At 52.3% G+C, this 15,068-nt stretch overlaps 4 protein-coding genes across 4 annotated transcripts; 1 reads left to right on the top strand and 3 right to left on the bottom strand.

The window, feature by feature from the left end:
* Positions 1 to 1,535: 1,535 nt before the first annotated feature.
* Positions 1,536 to 4,174, bottom strand: ACET3X_005415 (uncharacterized protein; the record flags this gene model as incomplete). The annotated part of the gene is made up of 4 exons (XM_069451618.1): positions 1,536 to 2,437; positions 2,491 to 2,643; positions 2,917 to 3,380; positions 3,432 to 4,174. The coding sequence occupies 4 exons, from the start codon at positions 4,172 to 4,174 to the stop codon at positions 1,536 to 1,538; spliced, it is 2,262 nt and encodes a 753-aa protein (XP_069307459.1).
* A 2,497-nt stretch (positions 4,175 to 6,671) lies between these two features.
* On the bottom strand, positions 6,672 to 8,884 carry ACET3X_005414 (uncharacterized protein; the record flags this gene model as incomplete). The annotated part of the gene is made up of 5 exons (XM_069451617.1): positions 6,672 to 7,933; positions 7,980 to 8,091; positions 8,143 to 8,333; positions 8,504 to 8,744; positions 8,837 to 8,884. 5 exons carry the CDS (start codon positions 8,882 to 8,884, stop codon positions 6,672 to 6,674), a joined length of 1,854 nt encoding a protein of 617 aa, XP_069307458.1.
* A 392-nt stretch (positions 8,885 to 9,276) lies between these two features.
* On the top strand, positions 9,277 to 9,906 carry ACET3X_005413 (uncharacterized protein; the record flags this gene model as incomplete). Its single annotated transcript, XM_069451615.1, has 2 exons — positions 9,277 to 9,501; positions 9,559 to 9,906. 2 exons carry the CDS (start codon positions 9,277 to 9,279, stop codon positions 9,904 to 9,906), a joined length of 573 nt encoding a protein of 190 aa, XP_069307457.1.
* A 794-nt stretch (positions 9,907 to 10,700) lies between these two features.
* On the bottom strand, positions 10,701 to 13,608 carry ACET3X_005412 (uncharacterized protein; the record flags this gene model as incomplete). The annotated part of the gene is made up of 3 exons (XM_069451614.1): positions 10,701 to 12,880; positions 12,930 to 13,066; positions 13,115 to 13,608. 3 exons carry the CDS (start codon positions 13,606 to 13,608, stop codon positions 10,701 to 10,703), a joined length of 2,811 nt encoding a protein of 936 aa, XP_069307456.1.
* Between the last annotated feature and the right edge of the window lie 1,460 nt (positions 13,609 to 15,068).

The raw sequence follows: 15,068 nt of genomic DNA, 5'->3' as shown, positions 1-15,068 counted from the left end.
TGACATCAGCATCCAATCAGACTGGTGGATCCAGACCTCGTTGCGGCATGCGCGACGCCGGAGATTGTTCCTCCCCTTTGCCTGGCCTTGCTTTACTTCTTTGTTCCTGACACTATCGAGTACAACACAGTCGAAAGGGCATCCTCTATCCTCTCCTTCTCCCTCCTACCTCTTCCGCTAGGAGACCAGAGGAACACGCGCCGAACTGCCCTGCTACACGCAGCTTGACATTGCGGCGTGGGCGCGAGCATTGGCCGAGACCAAACCGTCGCTTTGGATGTAGCTAGTGGGCAAGTGGGTGGAGCTAATTGCGAAGCTAAGAGGCTAAATGTAGCAGGTCGGTTTGGTCTCGGGTCAGCTTGGCGCGTCACGGATATTTTCCACATTCGGCTTCTGATGGGCATCGAGGCTAGAGGGTAAAAAGCATTTTACACACTCTGCTCGAGGGGTTCTTTTTTGGTAGACGAGGGAAAGAATGATGCTTCATGACGATGTCGGGGTGAGGTTCGATATGGGGTTGTGTGGTGCGGTCAGAGCATGACAAGCTGCTAAGCTTCGCAAGCTAGATTGGGTGGAGGTTCACGTGAAGATCACTAATTCTCTTTACCCGCTTCGACATGGCGAGCTGAATGGGGACGAGATAACTCATATTCTCAACAACTGTATCTCCGTCTCAGGTCTTGCAAGATGAGTCGCGCCCGGGACACCTTACTTTCCGCGCGTTCCTGTTACATCCACCTTCAGCATCTCACTAGTAAATCTCCCATCCCCACTCTAAACCTTAATGCCCAGCGGAGCTACACTTCCGTGGAAAGAACTGCAAGCCATGCCACCATGCATCCCAAAGCAAAAAAACCAAATCTCAACTGCACCACCCGCCCCGGAAATGCTTGTCTCAACAGTCAGGCATGCCCAATTACACAGTGTCGAGTTTGTCAGTGAGTTGTTTATCATTGCGCGCACACACGCAGAGGTTGTCATATGACCAAGGCACGCGCGGATGACACCCCCTCCTCTCCCGCTACCTAAGCGTTCAATAGTCGCAACGCTTAAACATGATGTCGTTTCTCCGCACCGCGCACACTGAAGATACGTGTGGCAACACTGTCATGAGCACACGATCTGGCTCAGCGCTTCGACGGGTCGCGTCGCGTCGCGTCCCGACGTGTTGGTGCGACGACTGGTCTCGACGTTCTAGGGCTGAACTTTGGTTGGCAGAGAAGGCTAGTGTAGCTTTGACGTTGCGGAAGCGCAACAATCTTTTACGGTACAAAGCCGTGATGCTGACGTAGCTTATCAAGCAGCAAAAACTAGTAGTTGATCGAGGTTGGTACGGCTTTGTACGATGTGCGCATGTACAACACATTCCCCATAGCATCACAACAGAATGATCGTCGCTTCCATGTAACATCATCATGAAGTAGTATAGATTGGGGTATTATCGACCAAACAACGACTGCAAGAATGAAAGCACATCTTCAGACCAAGTCTACTCTCGCATCTCCGTATATGCCCCGGTCACTAGCATAGAGGTCTTACTCATCATCACTGTTAGTAACGATAGGTCGCTTTCTCTTTCTGCCAGCACCAGGTCGTGGACCACCCTTCTTCGCCTTCGTCTTCTTGTTCTTCACCGCAATCACCGGCGCCATGTCTGACATCCTCTTCCGTGGTCTGCCAGGCCCACGACGAATTCTCGTGGCCGTACCCTTGTCTGGTCCAATCATGTCCTCGTCATCAGAGGCTGGCTCAAATACCTCATCCGCATCCTCGTCCTCATCCTCTGGCGTAGTGAAGACATATTCGTCGGCTTCGTCATCACTATCTTGAACATACTGACTAGTCTCCGTACTCTGCGAATCAATGGTGCCAGGGATCTCGGCGTCGCTTGCTTCTGCTTCCACATCCACGCCAGTATCCGTATCTGTGTTGGTGGACTCATTCCTACTCAGTCCGTTGGCCATGGATGTCTGCACTTTCTTGCGTCCAGGTTCACCAGTTGCGGTCTTGCGTGCCTTGAGTGTTCCAGAATACCTTCTCGTAGCAGTGTGCGCATTACTGGATTCCAGCATGGCTTCGGCCGCTGCACGCTTAGCTGCTTTGGCTTCTCTAGCCTTTGCTGTGGCGGCGAGGACACGTGAGCGATCCTTGATGGGCTGACTGCTAGTGAGTGACTTCCTTTTCTTCGTCTTTTGTTTGGTTTGCTTGACTGCGACGGCCTTGGCATTTGGCTGTTTGAACTGCGCAGTCTTCTCCTTGGGATAGTTGTAGTTGAAGTATAGCTCAGTGCCGGCTTTGATATCTCTAGTCGCGAAGAGAGCAATGCGGAAGACTGTATTGCAGAGCAAGTTCTTAGGGCTACAATTAGTAAACTTGTCGTCGGCGTTGTTGATGAAGCGTAGCTTGTTTCCCATGTACGTGGCATCGACTTCTTGTTCTGAGTCATGGAGTCAGCAGTTTGATAGACGTCAGTGTGATTCAAAGACTTACTTGAGTTCAACCGGAACAGATACATCGTTTTCTGGTAGTCGTATATGGTAACTCGGCGATCGCCTTCCATGGCCGAGATGGCCTCACCAGTGTACTCGCCAATATATTCGCCGCTCTTGATGCCTTCGCCCATGTAGAGTCCGAAGCCGTGCACTTCGGAGTGTCCCAGCAAAGTTTTCCGAGGAACACCCCTCTGGATGGCAACATTGCAACAGTTGCGTTTGACCACATTGTCATTGTATCGATTCACTGGATCGAGGATTTCAGATGCTCCGCAAGCCCCGCAAAGGTCCGCATCGCATTCTCGGTTGAACTTGACGCAGAGGCACGAGATCGTAAGGCATGGGCGTTTTCCAGGTCCTGTTGCGCAACTGCAACCAGGGAAGCGTCGGTTGCATGCCTGCGAACATTTGCACGTCTTCTCACAATTGATACCCTCCCTGAAGCACCGGCATTTCGCATCCTCGCAACTCCCTTCGTGTTTGCACGGGAAGAATGGCTTCCGCTTTTCCCAGTGCTGTGTCAAGTCTTGCTGTAGCCACCAGTTGGCGTTGAATTTGCCCGGTGGCGGCTTCGCGCCCTTGACAGCAATCATTTCCGAATCCGGACAGGTATCAAAGGCATCTGGGTTTGCGGGCAACTTGTAATTGATCACCTTCTCGATGTCAGAGTCGTTGTGAAAGTGTGCGGGCAAAGGGCCTTCTTCTTCGTGCTCGTCTTCGGTGTCATCTCCACCGTAAGTCGAAATGCGACGGGAAGCCTTTTTGGTCTCAAAGTCTTGAAGACTGGTGTCGTCAGCCACAAATGTGGTGCGGTCTTCATCTTCAGAGTCTGACTTCCAGGAGTCCTCGGGTGCTTGCCTAATCTCGCCGTGGAGTAGACAGTCGTGTCTGTTAAGAATGTTAGAAATCCATCTTCAAGGGTCATACAATTGGACTCACTGATGGCAAACTCTACACAAGATCTCCCTATATGTAGATTGCTTAGCGGCTTGTCCACTTGCAGTCTTCTTCGCCACGTGATTTTGAACGGCTTCGCATTGTCGAGCAAGATACCAGATGCTAAATTGACATTCTTGGAGAACCGCTGCACAGGCCGTTGCCGCAAGTCTCAGAACACTCGGACTGAGCTCGTTGAGCTGGGGAAAAAACTCCCGCCATTTCCTATCGTTCCGGTTGAAGAGTACGTTTTTCTTTGCTACTCCATCTCGCTCGAACTCCTCAACGTCATACCTTGATCGCTCAAGTATATGTACCTCAAACCGTTTGTTGCCAGGTACTGAATCATTGATTCGAATGATGGTTCGTTCTGGCGCTAGCAACCAATACAAAATATCATTCCATGTGACGCCTATCTCGGATAGAAACGCTTCTATAGGATCTTTGTAGAATCGACACTGTTCCTTGCGAAAGTCCAACGGGCCGTTCTCGTCATGTGTCATCTCGTAAATATATGGAAGAGTATCTAGCAAGACTTCGCGACCTGTATAGTCCTCGTCCTGAAAGTAAGGTGTCGCGAGTAGCTTTGACTCATTGTCGACAAGTATGTTGTTTCTTAAGCTGACGTACTCTTTGAAGGGAGGTATCATAGGTGCATCGCTGTTGTATTTTGTGGTAGGCGCAGCCAAGCCTGACTTGATTACTGCGTCTCTGGGTTTTGCGTTGGTGAACACTTCCTGACTCATGTCTAGCGTGTGTTTTGTGTTGGCACTACGGTCGAACGGTACCTGTATCGGAGACATGTCCTGAAAAGGGGAGGTGTTCTGTATGTATTGCCGTGGTAGAGTTGATTTTGGTGGACGCTTCTGCTTGCGACTTCGAGCGCGTAGGTCCTGCTCTTGGAAAGTCCTTTGACGCAACATCTTAGCCCGGACCAGGTATGCGTGTTCTTCTTGTCGTTCCGCGACATAACGTTTCAGACATTTTTCTACAGCTGAGCGGGTAGCAGTAAGCACGTTTGTCTGCAATGGAAGCGCCGTGCTCGCTTGATTGTCACTGCATCTGCCAGACACCCCCACGTTTTCGGGCTGTGCTCTACCAGTCGACGTGTTTGCTGGCGTAGTATCTGGATCCGGTAGTGATATTCTAGATTCTTGGCCTGGTTCTGCCCATCCTTGAACTGATTGCTGTACAGAGGGGGTAGCGGTACGAGACAGTGGAGGGGCAATGCCAAGGGTACGCTCTAGCACGTCTTCTCCAGTTTCCTGGCGAGACAATAATGTCGGTGAAGTTGAGTCAAGTCTCTCAATCCGGATGGTTTCTTGCTCGCTATCAACAGGTTCGATGCCAGGGAGAATGTTAGTGTCAACTGGTGGGTCTTTGCTTTGGCTACGACGCGTTCCAAGAGGCGACGCACCTCTCGTGTCATCCAAGCCTGCATTGGGATGATCCGAGAAAACGTTCGGCGCCTCTTGCCCATCACCTGGAAGATGATGCGACGATTTGACAGGGAGATCTGGTTTTGAGAATCCATCACTCCTCCGTTTCACTGATTTGATAGCTTTCATGTTCCGTGGCCGTCTCGGGATTGCTGAAACGCTCGACCTGGGTACTTTCGCAGGGACTGAGATTTCCATAATCCTGTCTTCGCCATCCTGTCCTGCGTGGTCGCGCTCAGAAGCTGTGTTTGCGCGACTAGGTTGGATCGGCTCGCGGTGATTATCGGCAACATCCCTGATTGGCTCCATAGGTGGAGGTAATACATTGCTCAAAAGGGGCGCAATCGGGTCACTTGGAGTGGCGCGGGCTGAAGTCGTACTGTCTGTAGGCTCAGTGGAAAGATTATTGGCTTCCGAAATTGCACGTGCGGTGGCGCTAGGGTCTGGCCTAGCTTTTGGTATGATCAACGGCCAGGAAAAAAATTGCGCGGAAAATGCCACATTTGGCTCTGGAATCCTGGCGACTGGAGATGGAGGCTTGTATGGCGGTATATGAGCTGAGGTAGCTAAAGACGGATATTCCATACGAAGTGGATGCTCCAGACCGGGTTGTTGAACAGGTCCGGGTGGCTTGGCTCGCTGCGGAAGCACGGCTTCGTGATGCGTATCAGGTTGCGGTATCGAATTTTGTGCTGTATCAGCTGGAGGATGTTCATCCATAACACTCGCTACGTGTTGCGTTATCTCTCTTGGTGCTGCCGCTTCTGCTTCACCGATTGAAAGGTCAACAATGCCGACACACTTTGCAGGTGAAGTCCGTTCTCTCGCTTGTTCTGCAACATTGCTACTTCTTGTACTGCCACCCCGCTCAGACAAATCATTGCTCATGCTCTTTCCATTTCTTTGTTTTGCTTGCCTTTTTGCGGCAGCTAGCCTCCATGCAGCTGCAGCTTGCTGTTCGTGGGACACCTCTTCAATGCCATCCTGCTCAAGCGTTTGACGGTTCCGCCATGGTACTGGGGGCCTAGGTATATAGGAAGTCTCTTCATCGTCATCCAAGATGATAGGAGCGTCAAGAGACCCGTTGGGTCTCATCATTGAACACGGAGATACGAGTTTGCAAGCGCGAGTGTGCAACTTCGTGCTGTGTCAATACTGTCATGAGAGTGGGTGATAGAGATGACAGAAATCGTGGTCATGCTGCAGTCTGTATCAAGCGAGTTGACGTCGGTGGGGTTGTTGCAGCGGATGTGAAGTTTGATGGGGCAAAGGTGACGGCAGTCGCGCTAACTCTATGGTAACGCGTTGGCACGTGGCTTGTATCACCCCTGCGGCGGCTGTCTAGCCCCACCCAACATCCATCATGACTCTACGTAGAGGTAGACGTGCATTCGAGATATGGGGTCAAATCTTCGTTCACCCAGGACGAGCAGCACAACACGCTAGTGCGACGGTAATTATGTATTGCATTTGCAAGGGTCTCCTTCCTTGAATCCATCCCAGCTGCCCAACGAAATATCAGATCGCAGATACATGATCTATCACAAAACAGCCCAGTCTGCCCTCCAAGCATCCGACGTTGAGCGGGTTTCCGGCCCTCTTTTACAGAGCCCGATGCACTCATACACCCAGCTGTGCGCAGTGCCGCATGATTATGTCCAACCAAGTACGTAAGAATTACAGCGACAGGCAGTTCAGAACGCCATTCCTAATGAAAACAATAGCCTCAAGAGTGTCACGCAAACTAGCCCTTGGACCTCTTGGGATCGCAAAGCTCATGACTGATCCATAGTCTCTTTCGATTCTAGCCAAGGAAATTCTGCTGTTGTTGTTGTTGACCGGGCCGTGGGAATACACTGGTCGTAGGCACTTGGTCCAAGCTCATTCCACCCATTGTGCCTTGGCTACCCGCATTTTGCCAGCCTTGACCTGTTTGCTGGTTGACGAAAGCGCTCTGTCGGAAGGGATTAGTACTGCCTGTGGCATGCACTGTCAAGCCACCCTGTGTAGGTGGGGCACTTTGTGGAGAAGGCTGCCGTGCAAATGGGTTCGTGCCAGTAGGGGCTGGTTGTAACGGTTGCATGGGTTGCTGCTGCTGCATCGAAGCAAACGGCGATTCTTGGATGGGTGACATTGAGTAAGGCGGAGAGTTGACAGGGGATTGTGATTGTGGTGAAAACCCCGTGTTGTGTTTTGCAAACGGGTTCGTAGATGAACGATTGAGCGAACCTGTGCTGGCGGGGCTACCAAGCATCTTGGGCTCGGCATTGGGTAACATTGACTGTCGAAATGGGTTTGTTGATGTTTGTTGTGGCTGCAGAGGTTCGGCAATTGTGGGAATCTGCATCTGCTGCTGTTGTGAGTAGTCAGGCATACCACCTTGTGGTATTGATGGCATGGTGTTCTGCACGCCAAATGGCTGCGGAGAATAGCCTCCGAAGCCGGCGCCTGTAAATTGTTGCTGGATCTGAGGTGCTTGCATCTGCGGCGCCTGTGGTTGCTGTTGCATCTGAAACGGATTGGTACTCTGCCCGTTCTGCATCGGAAAAGGCGGTTGCTGCTGTTGAGGGAAGGCCATATTCGCAGTCTGTTGTGGAACTTGAAAGCCTGTTTGTTGGGGGTACTGCTGCATCATCGGTTGCGTGGCCATGGTCTGTTGGTTGTCCTCGAGTGATGCAAAGAGATCAATTAGAGGTGCGCTAGAAGACGGTTTCGCTGGCGCCGCTGGTGGCTGACTGCTGGTATTATTCGGGGATGCGGCTGCGGGCTTCGAATCGAGGGTTTTGCTGGCGCCATTCGTAGGCTTGCCGCCATTCTTCTTGGCTTCCTTCTCGGCGATGTACTGCCGTCGGTTGATCTCAAAGTCCTTGTCGTTGAGATATTCTTCCAGAGATGCTGCCAAACTGGTAGGGGCATGCTTGATCTTGGGAATCTCCAGTCTCGTCGAGTGTTCGTGCGCTCTTGCAAGACTGAGGTACTGAACAACGGCTTCAGTCTGCTTGACGAACGTGCGGTATACGGCCAGGGCACGCGTTGCGTCTGGCTTGGATAGTTCGAAATAGTGCTCTGTCTAATTAGTAGACTGCAACCCAAGTACATATGCTCGACTAACCGAGGATGTTGATAGTGCCCTCGTTCATAACGTGAAAGAGCACCAATAGATCCATCGTGAGCAGTCGGAACGCTGTCATGGTGATCTCGTTTTCCGGTTCATCGTCGAATGGCTATACAAGGTCAACCCAGCAAGGGGCGTAGTTGGACATGGCTGTGCATACCTGACACTTGAGCAATGATCTGATCTGGTCCTGCACGCTCTCTGCTTCTCGGAGAAGGCCTTTTTCTACAGTGAGCCGCTTAAGCCGCCCCTCGCCGCCGCGTACGTAGTCGACCTTGGTTGCGCCATATTCAATCGCTCGACGTAGTAGGTATTCGGAGTAGGTCCGGATGTTATGTCCCTGGGTCTGTACTATTGCGCGCAGTGTTAGCATCTTGTGTATGCCCTCGGTCGCAAGCCAAATTGCATCCGCCCAAACTCACAGGACATAATTGGGCCACATGCTTGGTGCCCAATTCGTGTCCGTGTTGTAGGTACATGAGACTGGATACGTGTACCTGGGACATGATCTCAAGACGTACCCTCTGTGAAATGGTTGATGGCCAGTTTTCTGTGCGGATTTTGCGCCAGAAACTTGAGCGTGACCTCGGGCTCTCCCTCTCTTATCATGAGGTGTACGATGATCAAGCTCTTGAATACGATGGTCCATGTCGAGTCGCGCAATCGGTTCGTGAGGGCGCGGAAGATCTCAGCGACGCCAGCTTCGCCGGCATGTGTCGCGACGAGGATGTGTTCGACATATTTGGATTTGGGTGCTGCGAGCTGCGAGCCAAGTCAGTGTGCTGTGATGGCGCAACGGGGCCCAAATGACGTGAACGGGAGAGGAAGGCGGTGGTGGGAAGGCGCATAGCTACCTTGATCTTGGTGCCGCCCTTGACACTCTTCTCAAAGGAGCTGGCCATGAGTTGCTATGGATACTGTCGCGGAGACAGATCGCTGCCCGGTTGGGCCGCTGGCTGCGAGGTGCCGTTGGTGTGACGGTGGGATGCGGGTGTCCTGGCTGCGTGTCGCAATGGAGAGCTCGGGTGTTCCTAGGGCAGCATCACGGCGCGGGTGGAAGGATAGGAGTCGTCGCGTTATCAATAAAACTGAGGTTAGCCCGTAGATGTCAAGGCCCGAGGAGCATGTCTGTTATTAGGGTGGACCGGGGTAGGGTGAGAGAAGCAGGGCGCACGGTGGAGCTTGCGCTTGCGTCGGTCCTGCGAACGATGGATCGGCGGAGCGTCATCGTGTCCCGCCCACACTCCCCTCACAGACACTGAAACTTTGCCCAAACACCACCAAGCACCTGACCATGTCTGGCTCGCCACCCCCAGAGGACACAGCCAAGGCCGACGCCGAGGCGCGCGCAAAGGAGCAGGCCGAGCAGGCGGCGCTGCCCTACAAATGGGACCAGACCATCAAGGACCTCGACATCGCAATCACCATTGACGCCAAGTACAAGGGCAAGGACCTCATTGTCGACATTGGCCGCAACAAGCTCAGGGTCGGCATCAAGGGCCAGGAGCCTTTTATCGATGTTCGTCGCTTCCCATCCTGTCTGGAAACAGCCTGTGCTAACTAACGCCTTCTCCAGGGCGAGCTGCCTCATCCCATCCGCGTCGACGACTCCACCTGGACACTGGCCTCGGTCGGGTCCCAGAAGGAAATCTCCATCCACCTCGACAAAGTGAACCAGATGGAGTGGTGGGCACACGTAGTCACGACCGCGCCAAAGATCGACACGTCCAAGATCCAGCCCGAGAACAGCAAACTAGGCGACCTCGACGGCGAGACACGGACCATGGTGGAGAAGATGATGTTCGACCAGAGGCAGAAGGAGCAAGGAAAGCCGACGAGCGACGAGCAGAAAAAGGCAGACATCTTGGAGCAGTTCAAGAAGCAGCATCCCGAGATGGATTTCTCCAACGCAAAGATGGGTTGATGAGGCGACGGGACAAGTGGTACGCCGCTGTAGAGAAGCCAAGGGAAATGAACTCCGGAGTGGGAGGTCTATACGCGGAAGAAGAAGACTCTTCAGCGGACCTGGAGGTTGCATCGTCAACCGGATTGGCAGAGGAAGATACCTGGTGAATTGAACGACTCTAGCACCAACCACGTGACTAATCAAAAAGCTTCGTTGTGTTTACTTCCAAAGGTATGCACCGTGTTATTCTTCGTCAGCGCATGAATGTAGAACACTACGAGTGGCAACGGACAAGAGGAAGAGCCAAGGTTGGCACCATCAACTTGACACTTCAGCGTGCAAGGAACAGGGCAGGTCTGGTCGTTTGAGTGGCTGGACAGTAATTTGTCCCCTGTTAAGAAGGAGCGCGCTTTTCTCACACGCTGTACCTAGCACCTCTTCATCACACCTTCCCAAACATCACTGCCAAGCCACCAATGCTTAGAACATGTCAACAATACTACACCTCTCAAACGTTCGCTCACCGCACCGTTGTAGACTGTCCTCCATTAAGACTTCAAAGTCTTTGACGGGCCTACTCAACAATTAGGAGGGAGAAGGCCACAGGGAACATAAGTCTCACAAAGGTAAAGGGACAGCAGAAGAGCATGGCTGAGAGACCAGACTATGGCTTCAGCAAGTCAAGGCCAGGAGTCACCGCATAGTCAATGGGTAGCCACCGCATGTATCATGCTCCTATGATAGGCATATTGTGCCTTTTGAAATCCATTCAGAGAAGAGTGTTCATGATAATGCCTCAAATCAATGTTTCATCACGTGCTCCCTCTCTCCCTACTCCCCTCATCGTCCTTCACACTCCCCTCCACAACCGGTGCCTCAACGACAAACAACTCCTCCCCCATGCCGAATGGCTGCACGTTGTGGCTCTGGCTCGCCCGCCTCTGATGCTCACTAAGATTCAAGCTCGGCTGTCTCTGTCTGCGTTTCGGCAACGGTGGAGGCGGCGTCGTTAACTCATTACTAGCAGCGCTACTTTTCCTTCTACGCATCTCACGGAAAACATCCTCTCCATCGTTGTCTTCTCCGCCATTGTTACCACTGCCAGTCCTGGTATCATGGTCTGGGAAATGCGCGGCTGGTAGGAGGGAGGCTGTACCCAAGGAAGCCGTACCCAGTGACGTTTTTGGGTTTTCAGCCAGATCTTCCACAGATCGCTTGCTGGAGACGACAGGCGAGTTCGTAGTAGGCACGACTGGTTTCCGTTTTGTGAGATTAGCAAATGTATTCGAGGCCGCGGCGGGAATGGCCCAGGTCTGTCTCTTCTCGTTCTTGGGGTGCGGAAGAGGTGTACCTGGGGGTGGGAGGGGCTGACCTCTGCCCATGGGTTCTGTGTGGGATTTCGAGATCGAGGGGTTCGATTGGAGCTGCGGACGGGCTTCCAAAGACGATGACGACGATGAGTCGTGATCTGGGTTTGGGCCTTCGGATGTCGGTGGTCTATTGTTGGTATTGACGTTGGGCTTTGTATTTTGCTTGGCTGCGAGCCAATTCCTGGCCGCTGCTGTGGCGGAGTTGAGGGACTGGTTGATCGTTTGCTTCTTCGTCGCCATATTACTTGCTCCTGCTGCGGCGGCTGCAGCTGCAGCGATCTCTTGTGTGGTTAGTTCCTTGGACCTGGTTCGTGAATGCTCCGTCATTGGAACTGGTGCAGACGCAATGCTTTCTGCGTATATTGATGCAGCAGAAGTGTCTTCCGAAGAGCTCTCTGATGATTCTGTTGTCTTGCGCGCGCTCTTGGGTCGCACGGGCGACTTGGCAGGCGATATGACAGGAAGCGATCTTACACTTGTCGGTGTCATGGTGCGGTCGTTTGCTATTTCAGCAGAAGCCATCGACGAGTCAATCTTCACATGGGCGGCAGACGATGAGGACCGCATCGCCCGCGGCCTTACTGATGAAGATGAAGACTTGTGATCAGTCGAGGATGAAACACCAGTACCGACCTCTTCTGAATCAACGCTTGATGCAATAGAGAAGTGTGCACTGGCTGAGTCGGCCTTTTCATCAAGCTTCTCAGCATCCGAAATCGCGGTCTCAAGTGTTGCTTCATCCCGCTTGATCTTGTCTGTGTCTTCCTCGTCGTGCTTTGCACTGTCTTCCCAGATACCGCCTCTTATGATCTGCGCAATCGTGTCGGTAAACGGCATGTCGTCCCAATTGGGCAACACTAGTGTCTCGTTCACCACTTCTCGTATGCGACCCTCGATAGCCCTAAGAACAACGCCATATGTAATTTGACGCGAACTCACAATTGGCTCAAGCGAGAACTCCATCTTGGGTGGTGTTTCAAACGTTATCCAAAGTCTGTTACTAGGTGGAGGTTTCACTCTGATCAGAATATGACCATCAAGCCTCTTTAACACAGTAGCCAACACGAGTGTCACCTCGCGAGCTTTGAACCGAGTCCCCAGATCGATTCGAACGGTAGCGGAAATCTCGATGCGGAAGTTCCCTTTGTAGCTAATGTCTGCCTCCACAATAAGATCACCGTCGACAGTTAACTCCTTGAGCTTAGGATTCGTAATAAAAGGCGGAAGGGTGCCCATGTCGACCTTGCGTAGTTGTACACTGCTGATAATAGCGGGCTTCGGGACCCGGGCAATCTTCTTGTTAATCTTACTCGCGATAAAGTCTTTGACTTGCGAGGTTTTGTATAGAGCCAGGAACACTCTGCCAATCAGCGCATTGATCCAGCGCGTATGGAGATTCTCTTCCGAAGCATGCAATTGCTGCACTAGCTTGACAAGATCGGGTGTGTCAAATTTGAGTGGGATGAATGGGTGGTCCGTATCGGCGGGGTCTTTCTGGTTTTCTTGAGCGTTTAGCATCGCATGGTAGAAGTCTTCCTTCTCGGAGCAGTTGTCGGAGAACAAATAGAAGCCTTTCGCCGCATCAGTGCCGTTGTTTTCCAGCTGCCGGATTAGTCGGATGCCTAGATGTGTTAGAACTACAGAGTAGTAGATGCTAGCATCAAGACATACAGTTTCGCTTGATCCATAGCTCGCCCTCTGGTATGCGCTCTCCGCCTCCATATATGTCTACTTTGTAATGCGCGAGCGATATGACGTGGCGTACTTCGAGCTGGTCTTCGTTGTCGTACAGCATGAGATGTCCAAGCCTGCCCTGGATTAGTCCGAGTTCGTGTGTTTGGAGTGTACAGACATACCGTAAGACAACATAGAAGACATTGCGGGCCTTTTTGTTCTTCGCATTCGTTGCTTCTAGGGAAGGACTTGTGGTCTTGTTTCTGTCGAAAATGCCCCTGTATATGGACTGGTATACGCTCGGGCTCTCCACAGCTACTACAGCACCGGCCGGCGTTGTTCGATCCGGAGGTTTGCCATTGACACCCCCTGGCACATACTCTCGGCATACTGCGAAGTATCCAGCACATGCATCCGGCTCGTGAGTTCTGCCCTTCAGCTTCTCCAGTATTTCATCGTCTATGCCCACTCCCAGATGCGCGTTGTCGCTGTCCTTCCTGCGTTGTCCTGGAGCTGCCCCATGTTCTGTGTTGGCGGTGAAGCTCTCCTGTTCGACAGGCCTAGTTCCCAAGAACCATGCGGCCGCAAATACAGCGGGTAGAAGGGTCAATCCTCCTACAAGGTAGCCCCATACGAATATCTTGAATACGGTCCCATACCCCCAGTCCCCGCTCATCTTGGGTTATGTCTTATGTTGTATTGTGGACCATCCCTCGCCATGCATGTGAGTTTGCGAGGGCTTTCGATTGTTCGTTTGTTTGTTTGTTTGTGAAGGGTAGGCGGTCTCGTATACGTGTTGGAATCGTAGATCGAGAGGTGTCGGCTAGCACGACGCGTCGAGGCAAGCAAGGTAGCGAATGACGGTGGCGGTTTGAGAAGGGATGCAGGGGCCCGTCCGTGTACGTTGCGCGGATGTCTAGTCAGGGGAATCAGGCGGCGAGGCAATAAGGCGTTAACAAAGACTAGTTGCCCCGGACTTGGCTCGCGATGAAAGCAGTCGTTCGACGCGAGCTGGGGCTGGTAGGAGCGGGGCCGGAGTTAACGCTGCACGTGTGAGGATGCACGCCGTTGATCGCCGCTAAGATAATGTCCCGCGCTGCTATGACGGCATCTTCGACATGTCACCAGCACGTTTTTGGCAGCCACCCGTACACTCAGATCTGAACATCACGAAAGTCCTGTCATTGTGCTAGTATCACAAGTCTACCAAAAGTGAGTAAATACCAAAAGCGACTCAAATCCATGGCGCGGCAAGAGCGAACTGGCAATGGTGGGGGTGCATTTGTATAGGTAATTTCTGGAAGGGTATAAACTGATCATCCCAAGACCCAGGCATAGAACATCAATCTCTCGCCAACATGGCGACCACAGAACCTCAATCTTACAATCCGGACATACCGTCAGACCCCGTCACCAAGACCACAGACACGATCCATGTCGAACTCACCCCGCACGATCTAGACTCCCTATCAGCAACAAGATTTGTCCGCTCTCCATCCGCAGGCGCAACCGTTCTGTTCATAGGCACGACCCGCGATTCCTTCAACAACGAGCCTGTTTCATCCTTGGCCTATACTTCTTACGCTCCCCTTGCCATCAACACCCTCTTCAAGATCGCGACGTCTATCCTCACTAAGCATTCGTGCACTAAGATCGCCATCATTCACAAGCTAGGTGAATGCCCGATTGGCGAGGAGAGCATCGTCATTGCAGTTTCGTCACCACACCGCCAGGCGGCATGGAGAGCTGGCGAGGAAGCATTGGAGGAGACCAAGGATAGGGCTGAGATCTGGAAACTTGAGAGATTCGAGGGTGGTGAGGGTGTTTGGAGAGCAAACAGAGATGGGCAAAAAGGGGTCAAGGTCGGAGATGGAAGACCATCATGATGGAGAGAATGTCAAGCCTAAGCCGTCTTCATATCGACTACTGCAATATGAGGATGTTGAGTTCCTGGACTTCTGTGGATCATCCTGTGATACTACCTGCAACGCGTGCTGAGGAGCCAACCTTGTGCTATGTTAAGGTCGAAGGGTAGTAAAATAGTAGGTTCTGTAAGCTTATGGTGCACGATCATATTGGTAAGGTCCTTGGCTGAGCCACTGTTCCTATTTTTGCGCTGACGACATTAGTCGTGAA

This window comes from Alternaria dauci, chromosome 4 (assembly GCF_042100115.1).
Source record: "Alternaria dauci strain A2016 chromosome 4, whole genome shotgun sequence".
Lineage (NCBI taxonomy): Eukaryota > Fungi > Ascomycota > Dothideomycetes > Pleosporales > Pleosporaceae > Alternaria > Alternaria dauci.
This window is presented reverse-complemented; position numbering and strand designations above follow the sequence as displayed.